Genomic DNA, 23,086 nt, shown 5'->3' with positions numbered 1-23,086 from the left:
AAAACATGAAATTTCAATTTTTTTTTCACAAAATAACCTGTGACCTTTGACCTTTGACCCTGTGACCCTAAAATCCACACAAAGTATCATCCCCCAAGGATATACCCTCATACCAAGTTTGATGCAAAACCACCACACGGTTCTTGAGATATCGACAAAAACAAAACGGGACGGACGGACGTACGGACGTACGGACGTACGGAAGTACGGACATACGGAAGTACGGACGTACGGACGTACGGACGTACGGACGGACGGACGACCCGAAAACATAATGCCTCCGGCCACTTCGTTGGCGGAGGCATAATAATACCTTTTATATGATATATTGGTCACTTCATATCAAGGTACATTTTTGAAGTTATGGTCAAAAGAAGCAAAAACTTTCTTGTTATTCCCTTTATTTTTCTTGACTTTCAATCGCAAATATCTCCATTTGGCAAATATGGACTTATCGGTTTTTGCAAACAAACTGTTCATATATATCTGTTGACAACCAGAATATCAATGAAGAACCTACATTGTACAATGTATGTAAGAAGCATACCATCAGTGCATTTTTGGCACTATAAAAGTTTGTCACATTTCCGTTTGTAATACAAAGCACTGTGCACACTGTACATCAGCATCCATTCCAAATCAAAATGGTGTAGACCTCACATGTTTCGACATGTTCTACAATTGTACGTACAAGTTTTCAAAAATCATTCAATCTTGGTTAGTGTGCCGAGAAGAGAGTTATAATCAGAGGTACTTCATTACAAAAAAAAAAGAAGTTAATGTAACAAGTCAAACAGTTTTTGCACTACATCTGAATAAATTTTGCTTGATATCTTGCCTGTATCTTCAGCAACATTAATCTACATGATAAGAAGAAGAAGAGGAAGAAAAAGAAGAAGAAGAAGAAGGTGGTGATGTGGAAGACTGTAAAGCAAGTGAAAAATCAATTGCCACAATGAGTTGGGAGGAGATAACAAACGTATTGAGATACCTACCCTGAGTTTGAAATCTGCTGCAAGTTGGAGAAATTCTGGAGACTCCTTCTTCAAGATCTGTTTTTAAGAAGGCAATTGAAGTTTACACATATCAGTTTCACTTTTCTTTGGCGAAAAAATAATCAAAAGCAACCTATTGTCAACTTTGCCCAATGTTGTTATTACAAACTTTTTCAATTTGAGTATCAGAACTTATGATAAATGAACTGATCAGAGAAAAAAAAAAGAAAATATATGTAGCTCGCTGGTTCAGGCCCAGGTGCTATGATAAAACTTAAAACACATCAAGCTGCAATGATTGTTACTTGCTTGACAACATGGGTCAAATAAAGAATACAATTTATCACAACAGCATTTGGGGTCATTAGTACAGTGTAAAGAAAAAAAAAGTTGTCACATGCTCTATGTTTTTTATAGATCTATCAATAAACCTACCCTTGTGACTGAATATACTACATTACACAAGAGCCACAATGATGTATTCAGCTAGAAACAAAGGTCTTACCAATATAGTGCACCTCGCAGCACAAATGCTTGTGTACATGTAATATATTGATACAGTGCACTCCCGTTATAACGAAATGCTCGGGACCAGCAGTTTTCTTTCGTTATAACCAAACAAATAAAATATATAACGAAAACAAGGAAACCACGCATATATCATATTCCGTTTGTTGAATACTCTTCATACACTGGAAAGCTACATGTATGTGAAATGGGATGGCACCTTTTTAATTTCGTTTGAATATTATATCTAAAAGAGAGCATAAAGTTGTTTGTATTGTCACACATATATAGAAATTGACAGTTTAGGATTCAGTTACAGTTCGCTCTACCAAAGGTTTCTTACTAAAGTTCGTTACTCCGAAGGCTCCTTATTCTGAAATTTCACCATTACTGGGATTCCGAAGGTTTCATTTGAAGCTTTGCTCTTCCAAAGATTCATTATTCCGAAAGTTCATAATTTAGATATAAAAATATTGTTCTTTTTCAGAAGGTTCGTTGATCGGAGAATGAAATGAGGTTCGTCATTCCGAAGGTTTGTAAATCAAACAAGAGACCCGCGGGTCTAGCACTCACCTGAGTATCGCAAGTTCACCTTTCACGCAGTCACTAATCTAAATTATTCACAGCTCTACTAAAATTTGACCAGGCATTCTCAAGTAGAAGATGAAAATGTACAATAAGGGCCAAAAATTTTTAAGATTCCTTAATTTGGGGGGATTGGGGCCCCCTGGGGCCCTCTGGGTGGGGCATGGTGCCCATTTTGATAAATTGAGATCCTGACCCCCTAGGGATGCTACCTGCCAAGTTTGATGAAAATCCATCATGAGGTTTTCAGGAAGAAGATGAAAATGTACAATTCAGGCCCCCATTTGGACCTTCCCAACCCCCCCCCCCCCCCCCTGCCCCCAAGAGGGGCACCTCTGGATCTGCTATGAACAAACTTGAAACTGCAGTCATTAATGTACTCACTCGTAGTATTATCTTAGCTCTGTAACTTCTGATTCTAGAGAGGATTTTTAAAGATTCCTTCATTTTGGGGGATTTGGGCCCCCCTGGGGGCCCCTGGGTGGGGCATGGTGCCCGTTTTGACAAATTGAGATCCTAACCCCCTAGGGATGCTACCTGCCAAGTTTGGTGAAAATTGGTCATGGGGTTCTCAAGAAGAAGATGAAAATGTACAATTTAGGCCCCATTAGGACCCCTCCCCACCCCCCTCCCCCTCCCCTGGGTCCCAAGGGGGGGCACCCCTGATTCTGCCATGAACAAACTTGAAACTACAGACATCAATGTACTAACTCATAGTATTAACTTAGCTCTATCACTTCTGGTTCTAGAGAAGAAGATTTTTACAGATTCCTTAATTTTTTTTTTTTTTTTTTTTTGGGGGGGGGGGGGGTTTGGGCCCCCTGGGGGCCCCCTGGGTGGGGCATGGTGCCCATTTTAACAAATTGAGTTCCTAACCCCCTAGGGATGCTACCTACCAAGTTTGATGAAAATCGGTCTTGGGGTTTTCAAGAAGAAGATGAAAATGTAAAAAGTTTACGCACAACGGACGACGGACGACGCACGACGGACGCCGGACGAAGGGCGATCGCAAAAGCTCACTTGAGCCTTTGGCATCAGGTGAGCTAAAAATAAGAAAGGTTCACGATTCCCAACGTTTGTTGTTCCGAAGGTTTTTTAAAGGTAGGGACTCCCATTTGCATGCCTTAAATGAAGAGTTGTATAAATACAGTGGTATGTTGAAGAGAGTATCATTTTAGAAACTCCCATAAAGTATTGCAAGTGGAAGGTAACATTTAGTACACTTTTATTGACCGTTAGATTTTGAATTGAATTTTTTTCGGAGCTCACCGTAAATTCCAGTACATTGCTAGGCTACCTTTGCAGACCCATGCACTGCATGTGTGTCCATCATGTATATGTTGTGAAGAAAATTCATCAAAACTTACAAACATTTCTATATACATTCTTGCCACACACTCTATTATGCTATTACATCAGCTCTTAAACTTTTAGATTTGTGTTTATAGATAAAAAAAGTACAGAAGACTGCAACAAAAAGGCTTAAGTGTGGCTGACACACAGAACTACTGAGTAGTTGAGTTTTGTGCATTATTCAAATTGTAGATAACTGTGGACTTCCAAATTTCTCAGCAGTGGCCTAAACAAGTCCCCTGAGGTTCATATTTAATGTTTTGCTGCATTTTGGGAGGTCTGTAAAAGGTATCCCCTACCTTTAATCCGAAAATAAAAGAAAAGGTCGTTATTCCAAAGGTTTGTTAATCCAGAAAATGCTAAAGGTTGGTTATTTCAAAGGTTTGGTTATCTTAAGACGATTATAAGGTTTACAATTCCAAAGTTTTGTTAGTAGACTCACTTTTTTCACTTTTGGATTAACGAAACTTTTTGACGTTCCGATTAACGAACGTTTGGAATTCATATCGTTTTCGGACTAACGAAACGTCGAAATAAGAACCATATCATTTTATCGTTGGATTAACGAACCTTTGGAATAACGCCAAAATGTTCGTCATAACAAACTCTATTTCATTTCAGAACTAACAGACATTTTATCTAATAGGTGTATCAGAATCTGTGAGTTTTGTAATAAAGAACCTTTGGAACAATAAAACGAACCTTATTTAATTTCAGATTATTGTATTACAATAACGCACGTTCCCCTCGGGAAACTGTGCGTGACACACAGAACAAACACACAATGATGTGAAACGTTCGCCTGTACAGAGACTCTAAAAATGCTTGTTCCACTACGTATTTTCGAAAGCAATCCGGATTTCGTTATAACGGAGCACATTTTCTTTGTTTTTCTTTGTCAGTAGTGCTCCGAAAAGACTTCGTTATAACAAAAATTTCGCTATAACCTTGTTCGTTATAAGCGAATTTTGTACCATAGACTTTAATGGTGATAATTTTGGGACCAGAAGTTTTACTTCGTCATAACGAAATTTCGTTATAACCGTGTTCGTTATAACGGGAGTGCACTGTATCGCTCTATATAGGTAGCGTATTAAGGTGCTGGGCTGGACGGTCATGAATACGCATTAGTACTGACGTCAGTCATAGACGTGTATTGCACTTTGATGTCTTAAAAGACTTCAATTTACTGACGAAATAAACCTCAATCCCACTTATAAAAAACACAAAAAACATGGTGAAAATGATTTCAAGACTCTGACCACGTTTTGAACCGGTTTCGAACTCGCACAGCCCTTCGTGTCGAGTCTGTGACTCTGCGCCCAACCCACTGAGCTATGCGAGATTCGCTGCCATGCTGGGGTTGTTTGGATTCTTATAATGTTTTGTATATCCCATGCTGAAATGCATCTGTGTTTTGGTGCGAGTGTTGTATGCAATGCATGCAATCAACGGATTCGAGACATCATCGTGTAATGTTTATTCATGACCGTCCAGCCTAGCACCTTAATACGCTACCCTCTATACAAGGGAATGCTGCCCTCTATTGTAATACTCCAGCAGACACGTGCTAACTAATCTCAGCTTCCTCCTCTTTTCAGTGAGAGTACAGTATGTAAATGAGAGGCTTAGACCAAGTCAAGGCTGAAGTTTGGGATTCGCTTAAATTTACTTTGACTCTCATTTTTAGTATGCCACATAAAATCTCATCAATGAGACTGTCTTGTACTACAGGACATGATCAAGTGCTCAAAAGCCACCCAAACCATACATATAATAGCATGTCACATTTAATTGGGAGCATGCGAGCACTCTGTCCAGACAGCATACAGTACATGAACATCACAAGTTATTTTTGGACTCTAGCCAGAGTGGTCACATGTTACCATGTACACGTAGTGTGTGTTACCTGCACTCTTCTACTGTCAACTTCTGGTACGGTCTACTTTTGGACCAGTTTGCAATCAAGTGATCTGTGGCATGGTATGGTAATGTAAGCTAGATGCCTTTGCACCACATTGGGAAGTGATCCATTTTTGACAAGTAAAAGAATGCTATGTGTGCTCTGTGTACCATCTATTCATTCATAATCTGACAAAATGGCTATTCTGTTCACAGCAACTTTTTGGATTAAAAATGCATTTATTTTACAAAAATAAAACTTCTCTTGGTTCGTAACATACAAGGGTCATGCATGTATGAGAGAACTGCAATATGATGGGTCATCCCCCCCCCCCCAAAAAAAAAAAAGAATAAAGAAGACAACTGATGGTTAAAACTCACATCCAGCTTTTCTCGTTTAGACAACTTGCTGAGATCCTTGGCAACTTTGCTCTCTTCAAGTTCCTCATCTTTAGACACTTTCTCTGCGTGCTGGCCTTGTATCTGTCAATTAATGTGATTATTGGACATTACATTTCATTCCAGCTTCTATCTTTCACTCAATTGTTCCTGTATATGCCTAAAATTTCATGTCTTTATTTTCACAAATTTTGCAAATCAGGTGCTATTCCTGAATTTAAAACACACAAAAAGATTAACTCTAATTCTGACATAAATGAGACGTGCTCACATACATTTCTCCCTTCAGTACAGCACTCTACAATCGCAAATTTAACCACACACAACCATATAGTTGAGAAGTCCTAATTCGAAAAAAAAAAAAAAAAAAACTAGACTCGCTAAATATATGGTGAAATAGTAGTCAGCCTGTTAAGTAGTACAGGAACTTTATAAGAGGTTTGATGAGAAGATTTTTTTTTTTTTCAAAAAGTGTGTTTGTGAAAAGATGCAGAAAGATTTTCTTAAAATCAGCACCTGTGCTGCATTTCTCTCCATTTTTAGCATGCGAAAGAATCATCCTTGAGAAAATTGCTAAAGAAATGAAGTTACTGCAACCATACAATTCTTATATCATCAGCAAAAACAAAAATTATAATCAACAGCATGGCAGTGTATCACTGTTTTGTAATTTCCATAAATTGGCCTTTTGGAAAATGATTTAACGCATTGACCCCTCCTTTGTTTTTGCTAGTTTATCTCATTTTATTGGAATCATACAATTGGTAGTGAGTGCAATTTCTTTACCTGAAGATTCCACCTCTTTCCCTTTCTCTGAAATACTGGTATACAATGTACATGTATGTTGGTATATGTGACCCTGCACCACAAAGTCAACAAAAAGTCGCCAGACATGGATTTTAGTTAAGAGCAGATTCTGAAAGAGCAGACCCTAAGTTTTAAAATGATGGTTCACTCAATTCAAATAGACTCTCCTATCTATCCTGATATTGGAAAGAAAGCACACACTCTGGAAAGAGGCTTTGAAGTACAGGGTCTATTCAAGTGCTTATAATCTTTACCAAGCTGTGCTAGCTGTGCCATGAATGGAACAAAAGACAGGATGTAAACCACTGGAGCAACAACAAAGAAGAGATTATCAGATTAATCTGAGATTGAGCATGCTTTATGAACACATTCTATAGATGATTAATGCCAACTTTCAAAGCAGTAGCACCGCCCTTTCCAAAGTTATTAGAGTTGAAAATGAAAAAGTATAGATAGGGTTTTTTAAGAAATGAAAAGGGGACTCTGCTAAAGTATAAACGCCTAATCACACTATTCTACCAAAGTGTACAAGAAAGACTGCTAAAAAAAAAAAAAAAAAAAAAAAAAAAAAAAAAAAAAAAAATTCCTTTTCATTTTATGATCCCAAACTGAGTAACTTTGATAAAATGTAGAAGACTTATTCTTTCAGAAAATGTTTTTTAAAAAATTAGGATTGGCTGGGTTGACCAATATCACCTATTTTCAATCCTCACACAAAATCAGTGAGTGCAACCTTTTGTTGGTTTTGTGATGCACGGTCACATATGATAGGGTGATCTCTGTCTAAATCTGAGGTTAGTCAAACCTTGAATATTTCCAGGCCAAAATCTTCTTCTTCCAGAGCCTCAGCCATCCTGGTTTGAATGGCTAGTGCTTCCTTCTCCTCTTCCTCCTGCTGGGCCTCCTCCTCAGCTTGGTCCATACCTGGAGATCATATCATACCATCACCATGGCAACAGGCCAAACAGCATGGTTTTAAGTTCATCACCTCTACTCAGGCTGATGTTTGTAAACAAATTAACTGCTTGATATGATTTCCTCAATTACATCACTGATAAATAGAAGGAAGATTGCTTCTAATGCCCTCAATGGTGCAGGCATAAAAGAAAAAAAAAAAAAGTTATGAGAGCCAGAGGACCGGTAGAGCCTTGGAAGTAGGAAGATCTCAAGTGAAAAAAGAGAAAGCTCACAACATACATGTAGTCTTGCATCGAGAATGTTCAATGTACGTCTCCCTGCTCAAAGCTCTTTGCGTATTTATCTACTAGTAGATTATAATCATCTCTCCTAGGCTAGAATACATGCATACCATAAGCTGAGAATCCAACACAAGTTGTATGAATAGCGCACTTTCATTTTAACCTCAGTCCACTTATTTTCATAAGATTCAAAGACTGGAATAAAAGTTCAGACACAGTGGGATTTTTTTGAATACCTGGAAGATCATCATCAATGTAGTCAGTATCATAGAAAGTCTGCTTTCTCTTTCCCCATGACGACAACGACACACCACCCTCCTCCTCCTCCTCTCCATCCTCCTGGTCTTCCTCAAGATCACTGGCAATTTCTTCTAACTTCTCTTGTCTTCTAAACTCCTCTAGTCGTTTCTTCAGGATGGCGTCTTCTTCATCATCATCTTCATCATCCCAGCCAAGAATTTCCTCCTGTATAGACAAAGCAAAATAAGTTTATCAGCTAAGAGTTGTTTCCTCCTATGGTACATAAAATACAGGTGCCTGACAAAAAGAAATAGTACGTACATGTGGCAGTTAGTGGGCTTTATTATGGCCCACAGGAATCTAATGACAACAGTACTGCTGAGCTCATCTAACAAGGAAACAAAAAATAAAAAGAAATAGAGAGATTTCAAGTAAATCCAAAGACAATGAATAACTAAATAAATGATAATATTTATAAATTGTTTGATCTACAGTGTAGCAAGAGCTCCTTAAAGCTATTTTGCTGCACTGTACTAGTAAAATACTAATAAATAGTAAATATTGAATTGGTATCGAGTCCATAGAACACATCAATTGACGATACAATTATGCTCAATACTAAAACAAAAATAAAATGGGAGAGTAAATGAACACATTGATAGTTAACTTTATACCAAGAAATCATCTCTTATAAACAAAATGTCATCAAAGTTGTGATTCATAATCACCATTCTCATCATCATAGAATATATAAATCTATGGTCATTTCAAACAATAATGGTTTGATACATTTGATACATAAATATGCACACATTCAAGCAGATCCGACAGACCAAAAAAAAAAAAATGGGAGAAATGTTCCATCAGATTAATCTCTCATTCCCACAAACACACAAATACATAGTTTTAAAAGAAAGTTAATACTGGTTTGCAGATGTCCCTCAAAAAAGGAGACACTTTTCATTTTGATCTATATTCTGACATGGTGAATAGATATCAAATCTCCCACCACACTGATGGATAGAAGAGCAGTCTAGCAGAAGAACCTCAACAACGTATATTTCCATTGTAATCAACAAGGAAGAACGGAAAGAAGAAATAGAGAATGCTACCCACAACTGGGTCAGAAACCAGTCCTCTTTAATAGAAATACCAAATATGTTTCAGTTCTCTCTTTACATTTTCTCTGCGTTTCTTTGTTCTATTCTTAATCATTTTGGTCAGCTTGCAAACTGATGTCTTTTAGTTACTGCTGGGCCATTCAATTCCCATTAAAACAGTTTTCTGCTAATGGACATGTGCAGCATACTGTATCCTATCAGTAGCTATCAAAACACACAAATTATTCAAGCAAATCATAGGACCTTTTTATCTACAGCCCTACAGATGTATGTATTTATTAGTAGAATGAATCATGGGACAAGTGCGAGACTTACACGTTATACACACTCCACAAGCTTTCTTTCACTTATACTTATTCGTGGTTGTACAACTGGAACTGTTATTGTATATGTGATTGGACTGAAGGGTGAAAACACCTGACCTCATAACATTTTGACCCACCTCATTTTCTGAGCTGTCTGCTGGTTCAAATGTTCCTCCTGTCTCAAGATTGATCTTGTCCTTGTTTGCATGGAATTCATCGACATCATCATAGAAGTACTCCCTTGAAGTTGGATCTGGCACTTTTTCATTTTCATATGCTCTTGGATCATCGCTATCATACTCATAGTCCTCAGCCTTCTTCTGATGTCCTCCTTTCCTGTGAATTCATTCAAGCAATGAGAAACAGCATGGTACATATTGTATATCAACAGATGTATACTGTATGATAGACATGCTCTACAAATATCTTGAGGCATCTACAAGACATAAAACATTGTAGACTACACGTTTGTAGTTTAATTTGTAGGAACTTCACACTTTATTTCAGCCATTTTTCTCACTGATAATAAAAGGTGGATCATAAGAGCTTGTTATTGTGTTGTGATGTGTATGCTAGTCATCTTATTTTCATCAGACTGAATAAAAATCCTCTGCAACCAACTTAGAATACTTTGGACACCAACACACATGCCTACTCTTGATTTTATAGTAATGCAGTCTATGATTATTTTTAGTCACATCTGCCAGCAGTGCTTGAAAAACCCACCAGCCATCGGTAATTTGCCGCCATGCCCCTTCCACTGGCCAGAATGTCAGACATGACATCAAAGCATTTGATGTAGTCCAACATAGACATCTACAACAGAAGTTAAGTTTCTACGGAATTCAAGGTAAAACTCTAGCATGGATTAAGGCCTGTTTGGTCGGGCATGTACAGAGGGTAGCAGTAAATGGAAAAACATCTCCATGGAAGCCCATACTCAGCGGCGTGCCCCAAGGAACCGTCCTCAGTCCGCACCTATTCATCCTCTACATAAACGATGTCATAAAGTCCATCACATCAACAACCAGGTTTGTATTTGTTGATGACTGTCTACAGGCTAATCCTCAGTCCAGAAGACAAAAATTCTCTCCAGACTGACCTCAACCATCTTTTAGAATGGACTGACGAAGTGGGGCATGACGTTCAACCCCTCAGAGTGTAAAGTAATGAGAGTCTCTAGAAAACAAAATCCTGGCAAGACTGACTACCAGATGATTGGTAGCCCCCTGAAAGAGGTTAACGAGATAAAATATTTGGGAATCGTCATCCAAAACAACCTGAAGTGGGGCAAGCAGTCTATACAATGCTGCTACCAAGGCAACCAAGATGCTCAACTTCCTGTAAAGGAATTTCTCCTCCTGCTCAAGAACTGTAAAAGAAAACCTTGAGGTCCATAGTTCAACCCAACCTAGAATATGCCAGCTCAGCATGGAACCCTGGAACCAAGAAATACAGTGGACCTCCTGTAGAAAGTACATGTACAGTGGAGGGCAGCAAGGTTCATCCTCGGAGACTTCACTCCTCAGTCCAGTGTAACCAGAAAGCTTGCATGACTTAATTGGGACTGCATAGAGAAAATACGCCTAATCTGAAGGCTAACCACACTCCGTAAGATACTCAATGCAGAACTTTACCTACCACGAGGAGACTATCTTCAGACGAAGTCTAAGAAGTAGGCAAGCACACGACAAGCAGTTAGCTGTGTTTCAATGCTCATCAATACCATTTGCAGAATCCTCTTTCCCCAAAGTCATGAAACTCTGGAATGATCTCCCCCCACCCCCCAAACAAACCGTAGACATCAAACACAGCATGACTTTCAAATCTACATTTCAAAATCAATTCAAATTGTGTAATTATGGAAACTCCATTCTCGTCCACTCTTGTAGTACCCAAAGTTATACTTCCAGTTATAGTCCCTCGAGGACCTTTTGAAGTGATGAACACAAGGTACAACTTGCTGACGGTGACAGAAGGCAGCAGCAGCTAGTTTCAAGGCAGTGTTAAATACTTGCAAGGTCTTGTAAATTATTGGCACTGCACATGCACCCTACCCGGCCCCGGCATATAAACCAGTACTGCCATACTGTCAAGTTCTGCAAGAATCTTTGGTGCTAGTGCAGTTTTGCACTGGATGCCTGAATTTCAGTTTTATGTCATAAAATTCAGTCTTCAACTGAAAGTGATACTAGTATGCAAACACCTTTTCCTGTCTCCCTCTGAGTTTGTCGTCTAACTACAGCTGTAGTTTGAATCCTCAAAATGATAAATTTTCATGTCAAACTCAAAGCCGACAACAGTGCACATTCCGTGCGATACAATCGATGGTTGGCTCTGACTGTAGCATTCTCGAATCGATCACAGTGAGTTTATACACTTTACAGTATGGTATCCTTAAGAAGATAATTTTGTTGCCGCTTTCTGTCAGCTTGTACCTTTCCTGCACCAAGTCTTGCTGTACATGGTTGTACTATCAGCATGATACAGGCCTCCAGGGCTGTTAGGTGCCTTGGGGTTTGTTTTTCAATTCAATTCAAATCAAAGCAATTCATACATATATGTATACATTCAAATGTGACGTTTGTGTGCGTGTGTGTGTGTGTTTGCATTGAATTGTATAGGCCCCCTATGTTACGTGTGTGCTGATATTAAATGAAATTCAGAAAAAGGAATATCACTAAAAGTGTCTGTGTGCATTCTTGTATCTTTCATTCTTTCTAGCTTCTTTCATTTTTCAAGTGCATGCAATTTATATCTTTCACTTTCCTTCCTATTTTTACACTCTTGTATTTCCCTCCCAACTTTTCCTTTAAAATATTTCTTTTTTTAATGTTATTTTCTTCTTTTAATTTGTTCTTTGATTCCTTGCTTACATCTTTCCCTTCCTCTACATTTAGTTTCTTTCCTCTCCAACAAACCAAATATATTTTTGTTTGTTTCCACAAAGTCCTTCTATCAGTAAGCATCTTTTTTCTTTCCTTTCTGTACAATACAAATTCTTTTTTCCTTCTGTACAGTATTCATCTTTTTTCCCTAAAGTTTTCAATCTCTTTCTCTCTTTTCTTTTCAAATTGATTTTTTTTCTTTCCTTCTTTCTTTTTGAACCCATCTGTCTCTTCTTTCTTTCCTTCCTACTTTCCCTTTCATTTTAAGGCTACTTCTATATTGAAAATCTATTCTTTTTGATTTGTTTCTTTTCAGTGCTATACACAGATCTTTGTACTCTGTATTCATGCATTTTCTTTACCCCTTTTCCCATGGACTTTCTCTTTATCCCTTCCCCATTTGTTCTCTTTTCTTTGTCTCTAATTCCTGTCTCCCCCACTATTTTAATTCTCTTTAATTTCTAATCTGCCAAATTTCATAATTCACCATTTTCGGAAATCGACATAAAATCACATTTTCATTCTTATTTCATTCATACACACACACATGCAACACAGAACACTCAACACCTCAATCAACCGCTTTGTAAGCAACCAATACCGCAAGACGTGGGACAAGCCAAGGGAAATGAAAAAAGTATGTCAATTTTAAAGATACCATAGAAAAGTAGGCTGTGATCTAGCCCGACCAGATGCTTGACAGACGAGGCCTCGCCATCAAAGTGAGGAACCACAACACAACTATAAAACTTATAACAAATAAACTTATAAAAAGATATTTGTACATTACTCACGTAAAGTGCATGCTTATATATTACAGAAGGTACATAAGTCCATAGAGCAGAGAGCCCTCACAATAAGTCCATTGAGCAAAAAAAAACGGCACTTTCTAGCGCAATCCCCGACCGTCGGGGTTCATCGTTGCAGAATTCAAAATGGCGCATTGACCACTCAGCAAATGCAAATTATGCGTGCGCGTGTGGCTGGAAGTGCAGCGATCTACTGCGTGCGTGCACTCTTTGGTAGCAGCACGCACGGTCCGATCGCGTGAACTCCCGATTATCAGATGTACCGTTCGCACATGCTGCATATAATCTTCATTTTCGGTAAGTTGTGAAATGTGTATGTCAATATCGATAACATAACTACACTGTATGTAATGTCATTAATGAAGATTACATTTAATGAGTTTGAGGTGACAAAAAATGATGTCAAGTATCGAAACTCAAAGCGATCATAAAGCGATCGCTGAGCTCTCTTTGTGTTGTGGGCCGTTTCGGTATTTTACAGCCCTGTCGCTATTTACTGCATACAGCGACGGGGCTGTGTATAGTTAGCTGTGATTGTTATAGCCATGGGATCGCTACATTCAGATCAACGATCAACTGTACTGCGAGCTGCGTGCGCACTGCCGTGAGAACGAATGTGTACCAGCATTGATTTCAACTTGAAAATTCACAATTTTTTAGGATTTGAAGTAATGACAAGCTCAGAGAGAGATGGAAAAAGGTTTTCACAGCTAAGCTAGCTGTCTACAACTAGTACTATCTAGATCTAGTAGAAATTGAATTCTCTCATATGCCATACAGTAGAATTCTTTTTCTACAGTAGAGCAGATATGATTCAGATGTACAAAATAATGCATGGCCTAGATGACCTTGATCCGACACACTTCTTTGACCATCCAACTGATAGTAGAACCCGTGGCCATCGATATAGGATTGCCAAGAAGAGAGTTTACTCAAAGCTTAGACATGGATCCTTTTCTCAGAGATGTATTAATGAATGGAACAAACTCCCATCTGCTGTGGTGGAGAGTACATCAATTAACACTTTCAAGTCCAACTTGTCGAAATTTTGGTTAAGAAAAGACCAATTTGACCCAGAAGAGTCCTTTGCCTGTCCATGTTCAGCAACTGCTGTACAGCGCCACTAGACTTGTGTCCTAATGTGGATTCTTCGTCCCGATGATAACGTCAACGAGAGGTATATTTCCAAGGTATAGTAGAATTCAGGCACCCGTTGCAAAACTGCACTAGGCCTAGCGCCAAACGTTTACCCGGAAAAAGATTGTTCTGAATAATGTAGCTAATTTGTGTAATTATAGCCATATCTCTAGGCCTATAGTCACTTGGTAACATAGGCCGACCAGTTGTTGTTGTTCTTTTAACTTTATGGAGCTCTCTGCCGGGTGGGCAATTTACTCCAAAAAATATATTGAATTCAAATATTTATCTGAATACATATAAAAATCTACACTACTTTTAATATCTACAAAACCTAATTATATTTATTTTAATATTTACAAATGAGAATATTTACAGAGAAAAAAAGTGGACAGGTTTTAGGAAAGATGTCGCCTGCCTACTCCTGCACCGAAATGCAAGGTTACGCCGTTCCCGTCGGCCTAGCCTTTAAACAAGGCGACTCGCTCTGCGTGCCCCCGTATAGCGCGTTTACCCCACAAACCTGTTGGCCGGCGAGTGGAGCGAGCCGCCTTTATCCACTCGTCGTTCAGGAATGTGTACTTTTGTCGTTGTTGTTGCTTTATATTCTTTGACAAATTTGCGTACAAATTTGACGCAGAAAATACACACGGCACCAAGGCAAGCCGCGCGCGCTTGCTAACAAATTTATATTCTTTGACAAATTTGCGTACAAATTTGTTAGCAAGCGCGCGCGGCTTGCCTTGGTGCCGTGTGTATTTTCTGCGTCAAATTTGTACGCAAATTTGTCAAAGAATATAAAGCAACAACAACGACAAAAGTACACATCCCTGAACGAGTGGATAAAGGCGGCTCGCTCCACTCGCCGGCCAACAGGTTTGTGGGGTAAACGCGCTATACGGGGGCACGCAGAGCGAGTCGCCTTGTTTAAAGGCTACCGTCGGCCAGGTAGGTAGAGGACCCACCGGCCGACGCCGGTGAAGTCTCGGCCTTTCCCGGGGGCAGGCGCCTCTAGTGACTTATCGGCCTAGGTTTTATATTATTATTAGCCTCGTAGGCAGGGACATCATGGAAGAGGGGAATGATAGAAGAATAGCGGAAAGGGTGAGGACAGAACAGAGAAAACAGACAGCTAGGGGGGTGGAGGGTGCTGAGCTCCTCTCTCTGACATAAGGTCAGCCCGTTACCAAAATTACACAGAAAAAGAATGTGAAAAATGAGTCACACATAAGAGGCATTGCCACGAGCCATTGATGATCCAGGTCTGAGAGAAAAATACCGGTATAAAAACAAAGCATGGCGTTGAGTACTAGAAGTAGAATGCCATGGTACCGATATAAAACAGAGATGGCGTTGAGTACGTGTACGTCGATGGTTCACAAGTGTGGAGTTCTCCCAGTGGGTGGGTATACTTCTAAGTTAAAATAGAGCCTAAACGTGATAATGGATTTAATCGAGTGAGAAGCCTCTACAGATATCAGACCTATGTATAATGTAGGTAGTGGGATAGAGAAAGAAGAAAAAGAAAATCAAAGATTAAAATATTGGTTTGTGTCTTTGACATACTGAAGCAGGTGGTCCATAGATTGCTGATTCGAGAAGAGATCAGACAACTGCAAGATGGGTTTATGTAACCTTTGGGTTAATGCTGTGCGTTGTTTCAGGAACTGTGTGCAGTATAGCAAGTAGTGTCCTACAGTATCTGGAGAGTTGCAGATATGACAGAGGCCAGTGAGGTGTTTATGAATTAAGTGTAAGAAAGCGGGGAGTCGAGCACGACCCATTCTGAGTCGATGGATGATAATTTCGTCTCGTCGACAGGTGCAATTGATGAAGAAAGGCTGTTTAACATTATTATGGATAAAGTATAAATGACGACCATGAGTGGATGTGCGCCAGGTCTCGTTCCAGGCGTCCAGAAATTTTGTCGAGATTAATTGTCTAATTTCAGAAACAGTAGGAGGGATCATAATGGTTATACATGTATAATCTTTTTTTAGGCTTTTCTTCGCGAGAGAGTCTGCACAGTCGTTACCTTTAATGCCACAATGTGAGGGAATCCAGACCAGGGAGAGAGAAAATCCGTTTGCTAATAATTGTGAACATTTCAATAAAATTTTGCAAGTTAGATCATGTTTATTGGAGGAGTAATTTTCTAATAAAGACAGAGCACTGAGGGAGTCTGAAAATATTGCAGCTTCCAACGGCGGAGAAGTTTCGAGCCAGGTAAGGGCTTCTAAAATTGCAGCGAGTTCAGCACGGCATATGGATATCCGGGAGGTTCTTTCATGAATTTTTATTTCATGGCGGGGGATATAAATCCCGATGCCAACCCTGTTGCTGGCGGGGTCGTGAGAGCCGTCTGTGTAGAGATGAAGGTGGTTAGCATAAACGGTGTTGATTACCTGGAGAGCAGATTGTTTTTGCATTTCAAGGTGGGAAGTCTTTGTGCAGTGGTCATACAGATTAGATCAATCGTTGGGTATATTATTGACCATGGCGGACACGGGCAGTCAGAGAGCGGGATGAGTTTGCTGAAAGTGGGTAATAAATGTGAAGTGCGAAGGGCAAACGGTTTTTTGTGTTCAGGCCATTTGACTGTAGCAAACTGCCAGCAGTCAGAAATGGCGGCCCGGGCTTGGTGAGTGGTGGAGAGAGTAAATAAATATGCACAGTAATTGAAAGCGGACCTTTCACGGCGTATGTCTAAAGGAGCTTCATGGCATTCCACTTGGAGAGAGTGTAGTGGGGTGGAGGGAAGAGCACCAGTGGCAATACGTAGAGCGTGGCCTTGAACTGAGTCCAGCTTCTTGGCGAGCGTTGGGGAAATGGAATTATAGATTTCACATGAGTAATCAAGGTGGGGACGAATTAATGCACGATAAAATAATAGCAAAGTTTTAGTATCAGCACCCCACGACGTGCCGGATATAGACCTAAGAAGGTTAAGGCGTCTATTACATTTATTCAGTATGTAATTGACATGAGGCAACCACGTTAGGGACGAGTCAAAAATGACACCGAGGTATTTGTAATTTGGCACAATTTCTAAAGGAGTATCAGATATTTGTATGTTGAAATTACTGGCGGCAACTGATCGTGGATAAAAGATCATTACTTATTTATTGCTTGATAAAGAGAGGCCCCATTTTTTCAGCCAGGAAGCGACGTTGTCGATGTCCACCTGTAATTTGAAATTTATGTATCGTAGGTTGGTGGAAGTGCGCCAAATCGCTATGTCATCTGCGTAAAGAGATATGGATTTGCTACAGTAAGAGATATCGTTGATAAAAAGAGTAAAGAGAATTGGACTAATAACGCTTCCTTGAGGGAGACCGATATTTTGGTGATAAGTGTCTGACAAGGTGGAGTTAACACGTACTTGTAAAGTTCGAGAGTCTAAAAAGTTGCGGATCCAGTCAAGGAATCTACCTTGTAGTCCGATAGATTTGAGTTTGGCAATAAGGGAACTGTGGTCGACAGTGTCGAATGCTTGGCTGAGATCTAAAAAAATAGCTGCGGTGTAATGTTTAGTGATTAGGGATTTGCGGACATCTGATTCAAGAAGAAGAAGGTTGTTGGTTATTCTGCGATGGGGTAAGAAAGCGGATTGAGTGTGAGACACCAAGTGGTGTTTGTTATTAATAACATAAATTAATCTGCTACATATCATTCGTTCCATTGTCTTGCATAAGAAGGGAGTCAAGGAGATAGGACGATAAGAACGTATGTCGTGCTCATCCTTGCCAGGTTTCACAATGGGTATGACGATAGAGTGCTTCCATTGGGGTAGTAGGGTGGAAGTGTCCCATATGTGGTTTATCATCAGTAACAGCGAATGGATCATGCTACAAGCTGTATCAGTCAGGTGGGAGATGAGCTCTTTGTTGATGACGAATTTTTGGCAACGTGGATGGCTCTTTTCAGTTCCCTGAGTGTAAAGGGGGAGTTTAATGGGGAGTTGTTATCATGAATGATATTCGACCAGGCCGACCTGACGCGTACAGACGCCTTTAATAGGGACTTTTCGATTTGCACGTTGAGCCAGGCGTCACCCTGTTATGACGTAGTTTTTACGTACTGTACTGCGCATGCGCGAGTGTCAACCCTCGGCTCATCGCACAAATTTCGAACGCGTTAACCCCGGTTATCACTGTCCACCCAAATCGGTTGCGCCGCGCTCAACCCACCCTTGCTATGACGTCACACTCCTCTCGGGTATCGTGCGATAGAGCACGATGACTCTCGGGAAATCCGTGCTCAGTTCACCTGTTTTCCTTTTTCTTTCGAGAGAATATCTATATTCTAATTACATGAAAGCTTATGATCTTGATACGTCACAGCAGCAGCGCTGACATACAAACTACAGCCTCTGGTACCTACTTTATTTGCCCGTTTTCACTGTTTTGCACTTTGCAACTGCCTACCGTGGTCCCACACATGCATTTACACGTAATGCTGTACGCAAACAGATTTTGGTGCTTTTGTTTTTGGCCTAGCTAGTGCAGCAGTGCATTTGCCTAGTAGTCTTACCATGCATCATGTTTTAAAATCCACATAATTCCTCCGAGGATACGCAGCTAGTCAAAGACAAAACTACAAGTACAGAAACGAGTCACAAATTCCGCTTATATGCACGCAAGGCACAGGGCCTGGTTGCCTCCTGCACAGGCCACGAGACGTGACGCCGGCGCCCGAAATCGAAATGTGTTTTAGCAGCGGGTCAACGTACAGACGTGACGCCTTGACGTACGGTTGCGCTCGGCGGCACGTCCTTCTCGTTCACCCAATCGAAAAGTCCCTAATTAGTCCATGGGCCAGGCCAGATATTGGTACCATCTGAGGTGGCAAAACCTTTTTGGTGTCATTTTGTTTGTCGGGCATAGATATGCTTATCAAGCTATGATAGCATTTCCAAATGAGTAGCTTAGTCATAATAAATGAATTTTTAACCAATTTGGTCTCGTTGTTATATCCCTATACTTCTGAATCGAAACTAACCACTATACAAAGAAGAGCACTGTCTTCTGTATGTTCCATAGAGCTGTAAAATGCAGCTCTATGGTATGTTCACAGGTGTTCTGTTGTAAACGCGGTGCGCTTAGTCTTTATTCAAGGCAGCGAAGGGAATATCCAAAGGTTATGATGTCCACAGCGCTTAGTCTTTATTCTAGACGGCGAAGGGAATATCCAAAGCATATGATACAGTGTATATCCTTTTATCTAAAAACAACAACAATAACAAAAGCAATTCCTCGTGAATTTTACCGTATTTTTCAATTATTTATTATTTTCCGGCGAAAACGCTACGGTGAAAACGCTAATACCACGCCAATGTCGCTTTATAGACCTTATGCATTGACGTCATCACTCGCTTGACAACCTCTCGCGACGCCATCTTAGAGGGCAAGCGAAGTCCTTGACATCGCAGAGGCGTGCAGCTAGTTATGTGCTTTTCCTATGCGCGCTAGCGGCGATCGCCTCACTCGCCGCCAGTCCCCAGGCTAGTGGCAGGTTTTTTTTTACCATCAAACAAGTTTGACATGACATGACACATTATGCAGCAATATTTGGGTAATTTTCTCACATTGTGCAATCGAAATACTCACAGTAACTACAGAATTCCTAGGTTATATCGCAGAAATTTGTATCCATAGCGCAACATCGCCGTTCGCTGAATGTGTGTCGCCATTTTGAATTTCATTAGCCAATCACATGCGAGGTACGTGTTTTAGTTAAAAACACGTAGAAATCTACCTCGCATGTGATTGGCTAATGGATTCGTAGGTTGATGAGCTGTTACGACCGCTGGAAGTTGCATCTTTTTTCATGAAAATTGTGCCAAAATGTTGGATATCATTAACCTGGTGAGTGCAATGTATACATCAAATGTCGATTTTGCTATACAAGCTTGAATTTCCCGATCTAGGGCTGTAGATTACATGCAATAGAAAAGACAGTAAAAGAAACACCGATGTTGTGTGTAAATGCCCATTGCCTCGCGTGTAAAAGCACGCTCTAGCAACGCATCGCTTGCCCTCTGAGGGAGGGCGCCCTTCAGTTAGTAAGACCGTGTGACGTCATATGCATAAGGTCTATTTCCATCCAACAATATAAGATAATGCAAAAACAATGTACCGGTACACTACGATACATTATAATAAAGAATATTGTAAATGAACAGAGTGATTTTTGTTTAAAACTGATGTATTTGTACATTGGTCTAAAAAAAGACTAAGCGCACCGCGTGACAGCTGTGGACATCATAGCCCTTTGGATATTCCCTTCGCTGCCTTGAACAAAGACTAAGCGCACCGCGTTTACAACAGAACACCTGTGGACATACGGAAGACAGTGCTCTTCTTTGTATAGCAGTTAGTTTCGATTCAGAAGTATAGGGATATAAAAACGAGACCAAATTGGTTAAAAAATCATTTATTATGACTAAGCTACTCATTTGGAAATGCTATCATAGCTTGATAAGCATATCTATGCCCGACAAACAAACTGACACCAAAAAGGTTGTGCCACCTCAGGTGGTACCAACAACCCATTTTTCGGGTCTTGGCCCATGCCCATGGACTAAATACCTTGGCCACGACTGCGACTGGGGTGGGCTGTGTATAGAATACTGTATAGGTAACACGAAAGTAATGGGGTCGGACTTCAACTCAGATTACCATCCACAATGTCCATCCAACCATGGCACAGACATACATTACAACACTGGCTTCAGCGTTCTTGCAGTCTGACATGATTGAAATATACGATTAAAAAAAAAAAACTTTTCTTTTACCTTCGTTTCCCCATGTTCATCCACTTTCCTTGCACTTAGCAGCAAATTTGGCAAAACTGTTGGAAGCGAAGGTAGACCATGCACTCTCACTCCCAGTCAAGTGAGCGAACTGAGTTACTCTATTAGTATATTATACAGTGTAGTTGATCCATGCCGCGCCGGTTGTTACTACACATACACAGACTACGTAAAGCAACGTATTAAGTACACGTGCACACGGCAGCCAGATAGACTTTGACCCCAGACGTTTGATTAATAGTGCATTAGCCTTTGTCTATTCAGTTCCCTACTCATCTGTCTGTGTGCTTGTCTGTCTGTCTGTGTACAAAATAACTTGAGAGTGGATGAACGAATTCTCACCAACTTGCAGCTTGTGTCCATAATGAATAAAGAAAATATTAAATTTGGGGGTCATGAGGTCAAAGGTCAAAGATCATAGGTGGTCATACGGAAGGGCCTACGAGCTATACAATATATACTGATATTTAGAATGGGACACGTCCACATGATGGGTTGTAAAGTCTAGCTCATATTTGTGTTATCATTATAATATTTACACACAAAGAGTTTCAAGTAGACATAAAATAAGCTCAGTCTCCCAACAACTCAAGAATGGATGATGTTGCAAGATGTATTCAATGTAAGCAAGAAGCACTTAAATTTTGGGTCAAGGTCAACTGTCAAAGTTCATGCATAGGATCATATAAAGGACATAAACAGTTCACCTTCATAAACATAAGGATTGAGAGAATGTAGCAATGTTAGTAGAACACATTAGTGAAAGTTTGAGGAAAATCGGACAATCCGTTCAAAAGTTATGAATTTTTGAAGTTTTTGTGCAGTAACCGCTGGATGAGAAGACTACTACAGTGTGTGAATAACTTCTAGCTGTCACATGCGTACAACAAGATGTGACCGTGCACCTCAAAACGAACATTTTAAAGTCGCACACACTGATTTTGCGTGAGGACTGAAAATAAGTGAAATGGGTCAACCTAGCCGAACTTGACTTTTTCGTATTTTCTGAAAGAGCGGGTCTTCTTTTACATTATGCTAAAAATTTTGGTATCATAAAACGGGCAGGAAAGTGTGTTTTTTTAGCAGTTTATCTCGGACATTTTTGGTAGAATAGTGTGATTATAGGTGTGTCTTTACAATCTCTTTTTTCATTTCTGAAAAACCTTGTCTACACTCTTCACTTTCAACTCTAATAACTTTTGAAAGGATAGTGCTACTGTTTTGAAAGTTGGCATTAATTATGGACAGTAGGTGTTAATGATCGAGGCATGCTTAATTTCAGTTTAATCTGATAATCCCTTCCTTGTTGTTACTCTGGTGGTTTACTTCCTGTTTCTTTGTCCCATTCATCGCACAGCCAGCACTGTTTGGTAAAGATTAAGCGCTTGAATTATAGACACTGTACTTCAGAGCCTCTTTTCTCAGTCCACACTTTTCCTGAGTTTGTGCTTTGTTTCCAATATTTAGATAGGTTAGGAGAGTCCATTTGATTTGAGTTATACATCATTTTAAAGCTCAAAGTCTGCTCTTTCAGAATATGGTCTTAACTAAAAATTCATGTCTGGCGACTTTTTGTTTGTTTTGAGGTGCAGGGTCACATATAACGATAATATAAAGAGAATTTCACAAAATTTCATCTTTTGAAAAAAGTACACGTTTCCCCGACTCGTTACCGACAAATATTATGGGTAATATTATTCCCCCTGCCTTTACAAAGAGGCAAGTCAAGTGCTCTTTTATTATGCGAAAAAAAGTGAAAATATGTTGAATTTTCTTTACATTTTCTTTATACTGTTGTACGCATATGACTCACATGCTGTAGTAGTCTCCTCATCCAGTGGTTCCAACACAAAAATTGTAAAAATTCATAACTTTTGCATCGATTCAAGTCCAATTTTCCTCAAACTTTCACTGATGTGTTCTACTAATATTGTTGCATTCTCTCAATCCTTATGTTTATGAAGGTGAACTTGTCCTTTAATATCCCAATAACTCAACAATGGCCGACCACATTTTCGCCAAATG

At 39.8% G+C, this 23,086-nt stretch overlaps 1 protein-coding gene across 1 annotated transcript in view; it reads right to left on the bottom strand.

The window, feature by feature from the left end:
• Positions 1-21,170, bottom strand: part of LOC140239154 (something about silencing protein 10-like) — a 34,060-nt gene extending 12,890 nt beyond the window's left edge. The window contains exons 1-6 of the mRNA XM_072319038.1: positions 21,044-21,170; positions 9,551-9,749; positions 7,984-8,212; positions 7,354-7,472; positions 5,724-5,825; positions 996-1,052 (exon numbers count right to left, since the gene is read on the bottom strand). Coding sequence (XP_072175139.1) covers positions 996-1,052; positions 5,724-5,825; positions 7,354-7,472; positions 7,984-8,212; positions 9,551-9,749; positions 21,044-21,063 — 726 coding nt within the window. The 5' untranslated portion in view covers positions 21,064-21,170. The remainder of the gene's footprint in view (positions 1-995; positions 1,053-5,723; positions 5,826-7,353; positions 7,473-7,983; positions 8,213-9,550; positions 9,750-21,043) is intronic.
• Positions 21,171-23,086: the final 1,916 nt, after the last annotated feature.

The sequence above is a fragment of the Diadema setosum genome, chromosome 15 (genome assembly GCF_964275005.1).
Source record: "Diadema setosum chromosome 15, eeDiaSeto1, whole genome shotgun sequence".
NCBI lineage: Eukaryota > Metazoa > Echinodermata > Echinoidea > Diadematoida > Diadematidae > Diadema > Diadema setosum.
This window is presented reverse-complemented; position numbering and strand designations above follow the sequence as displayed.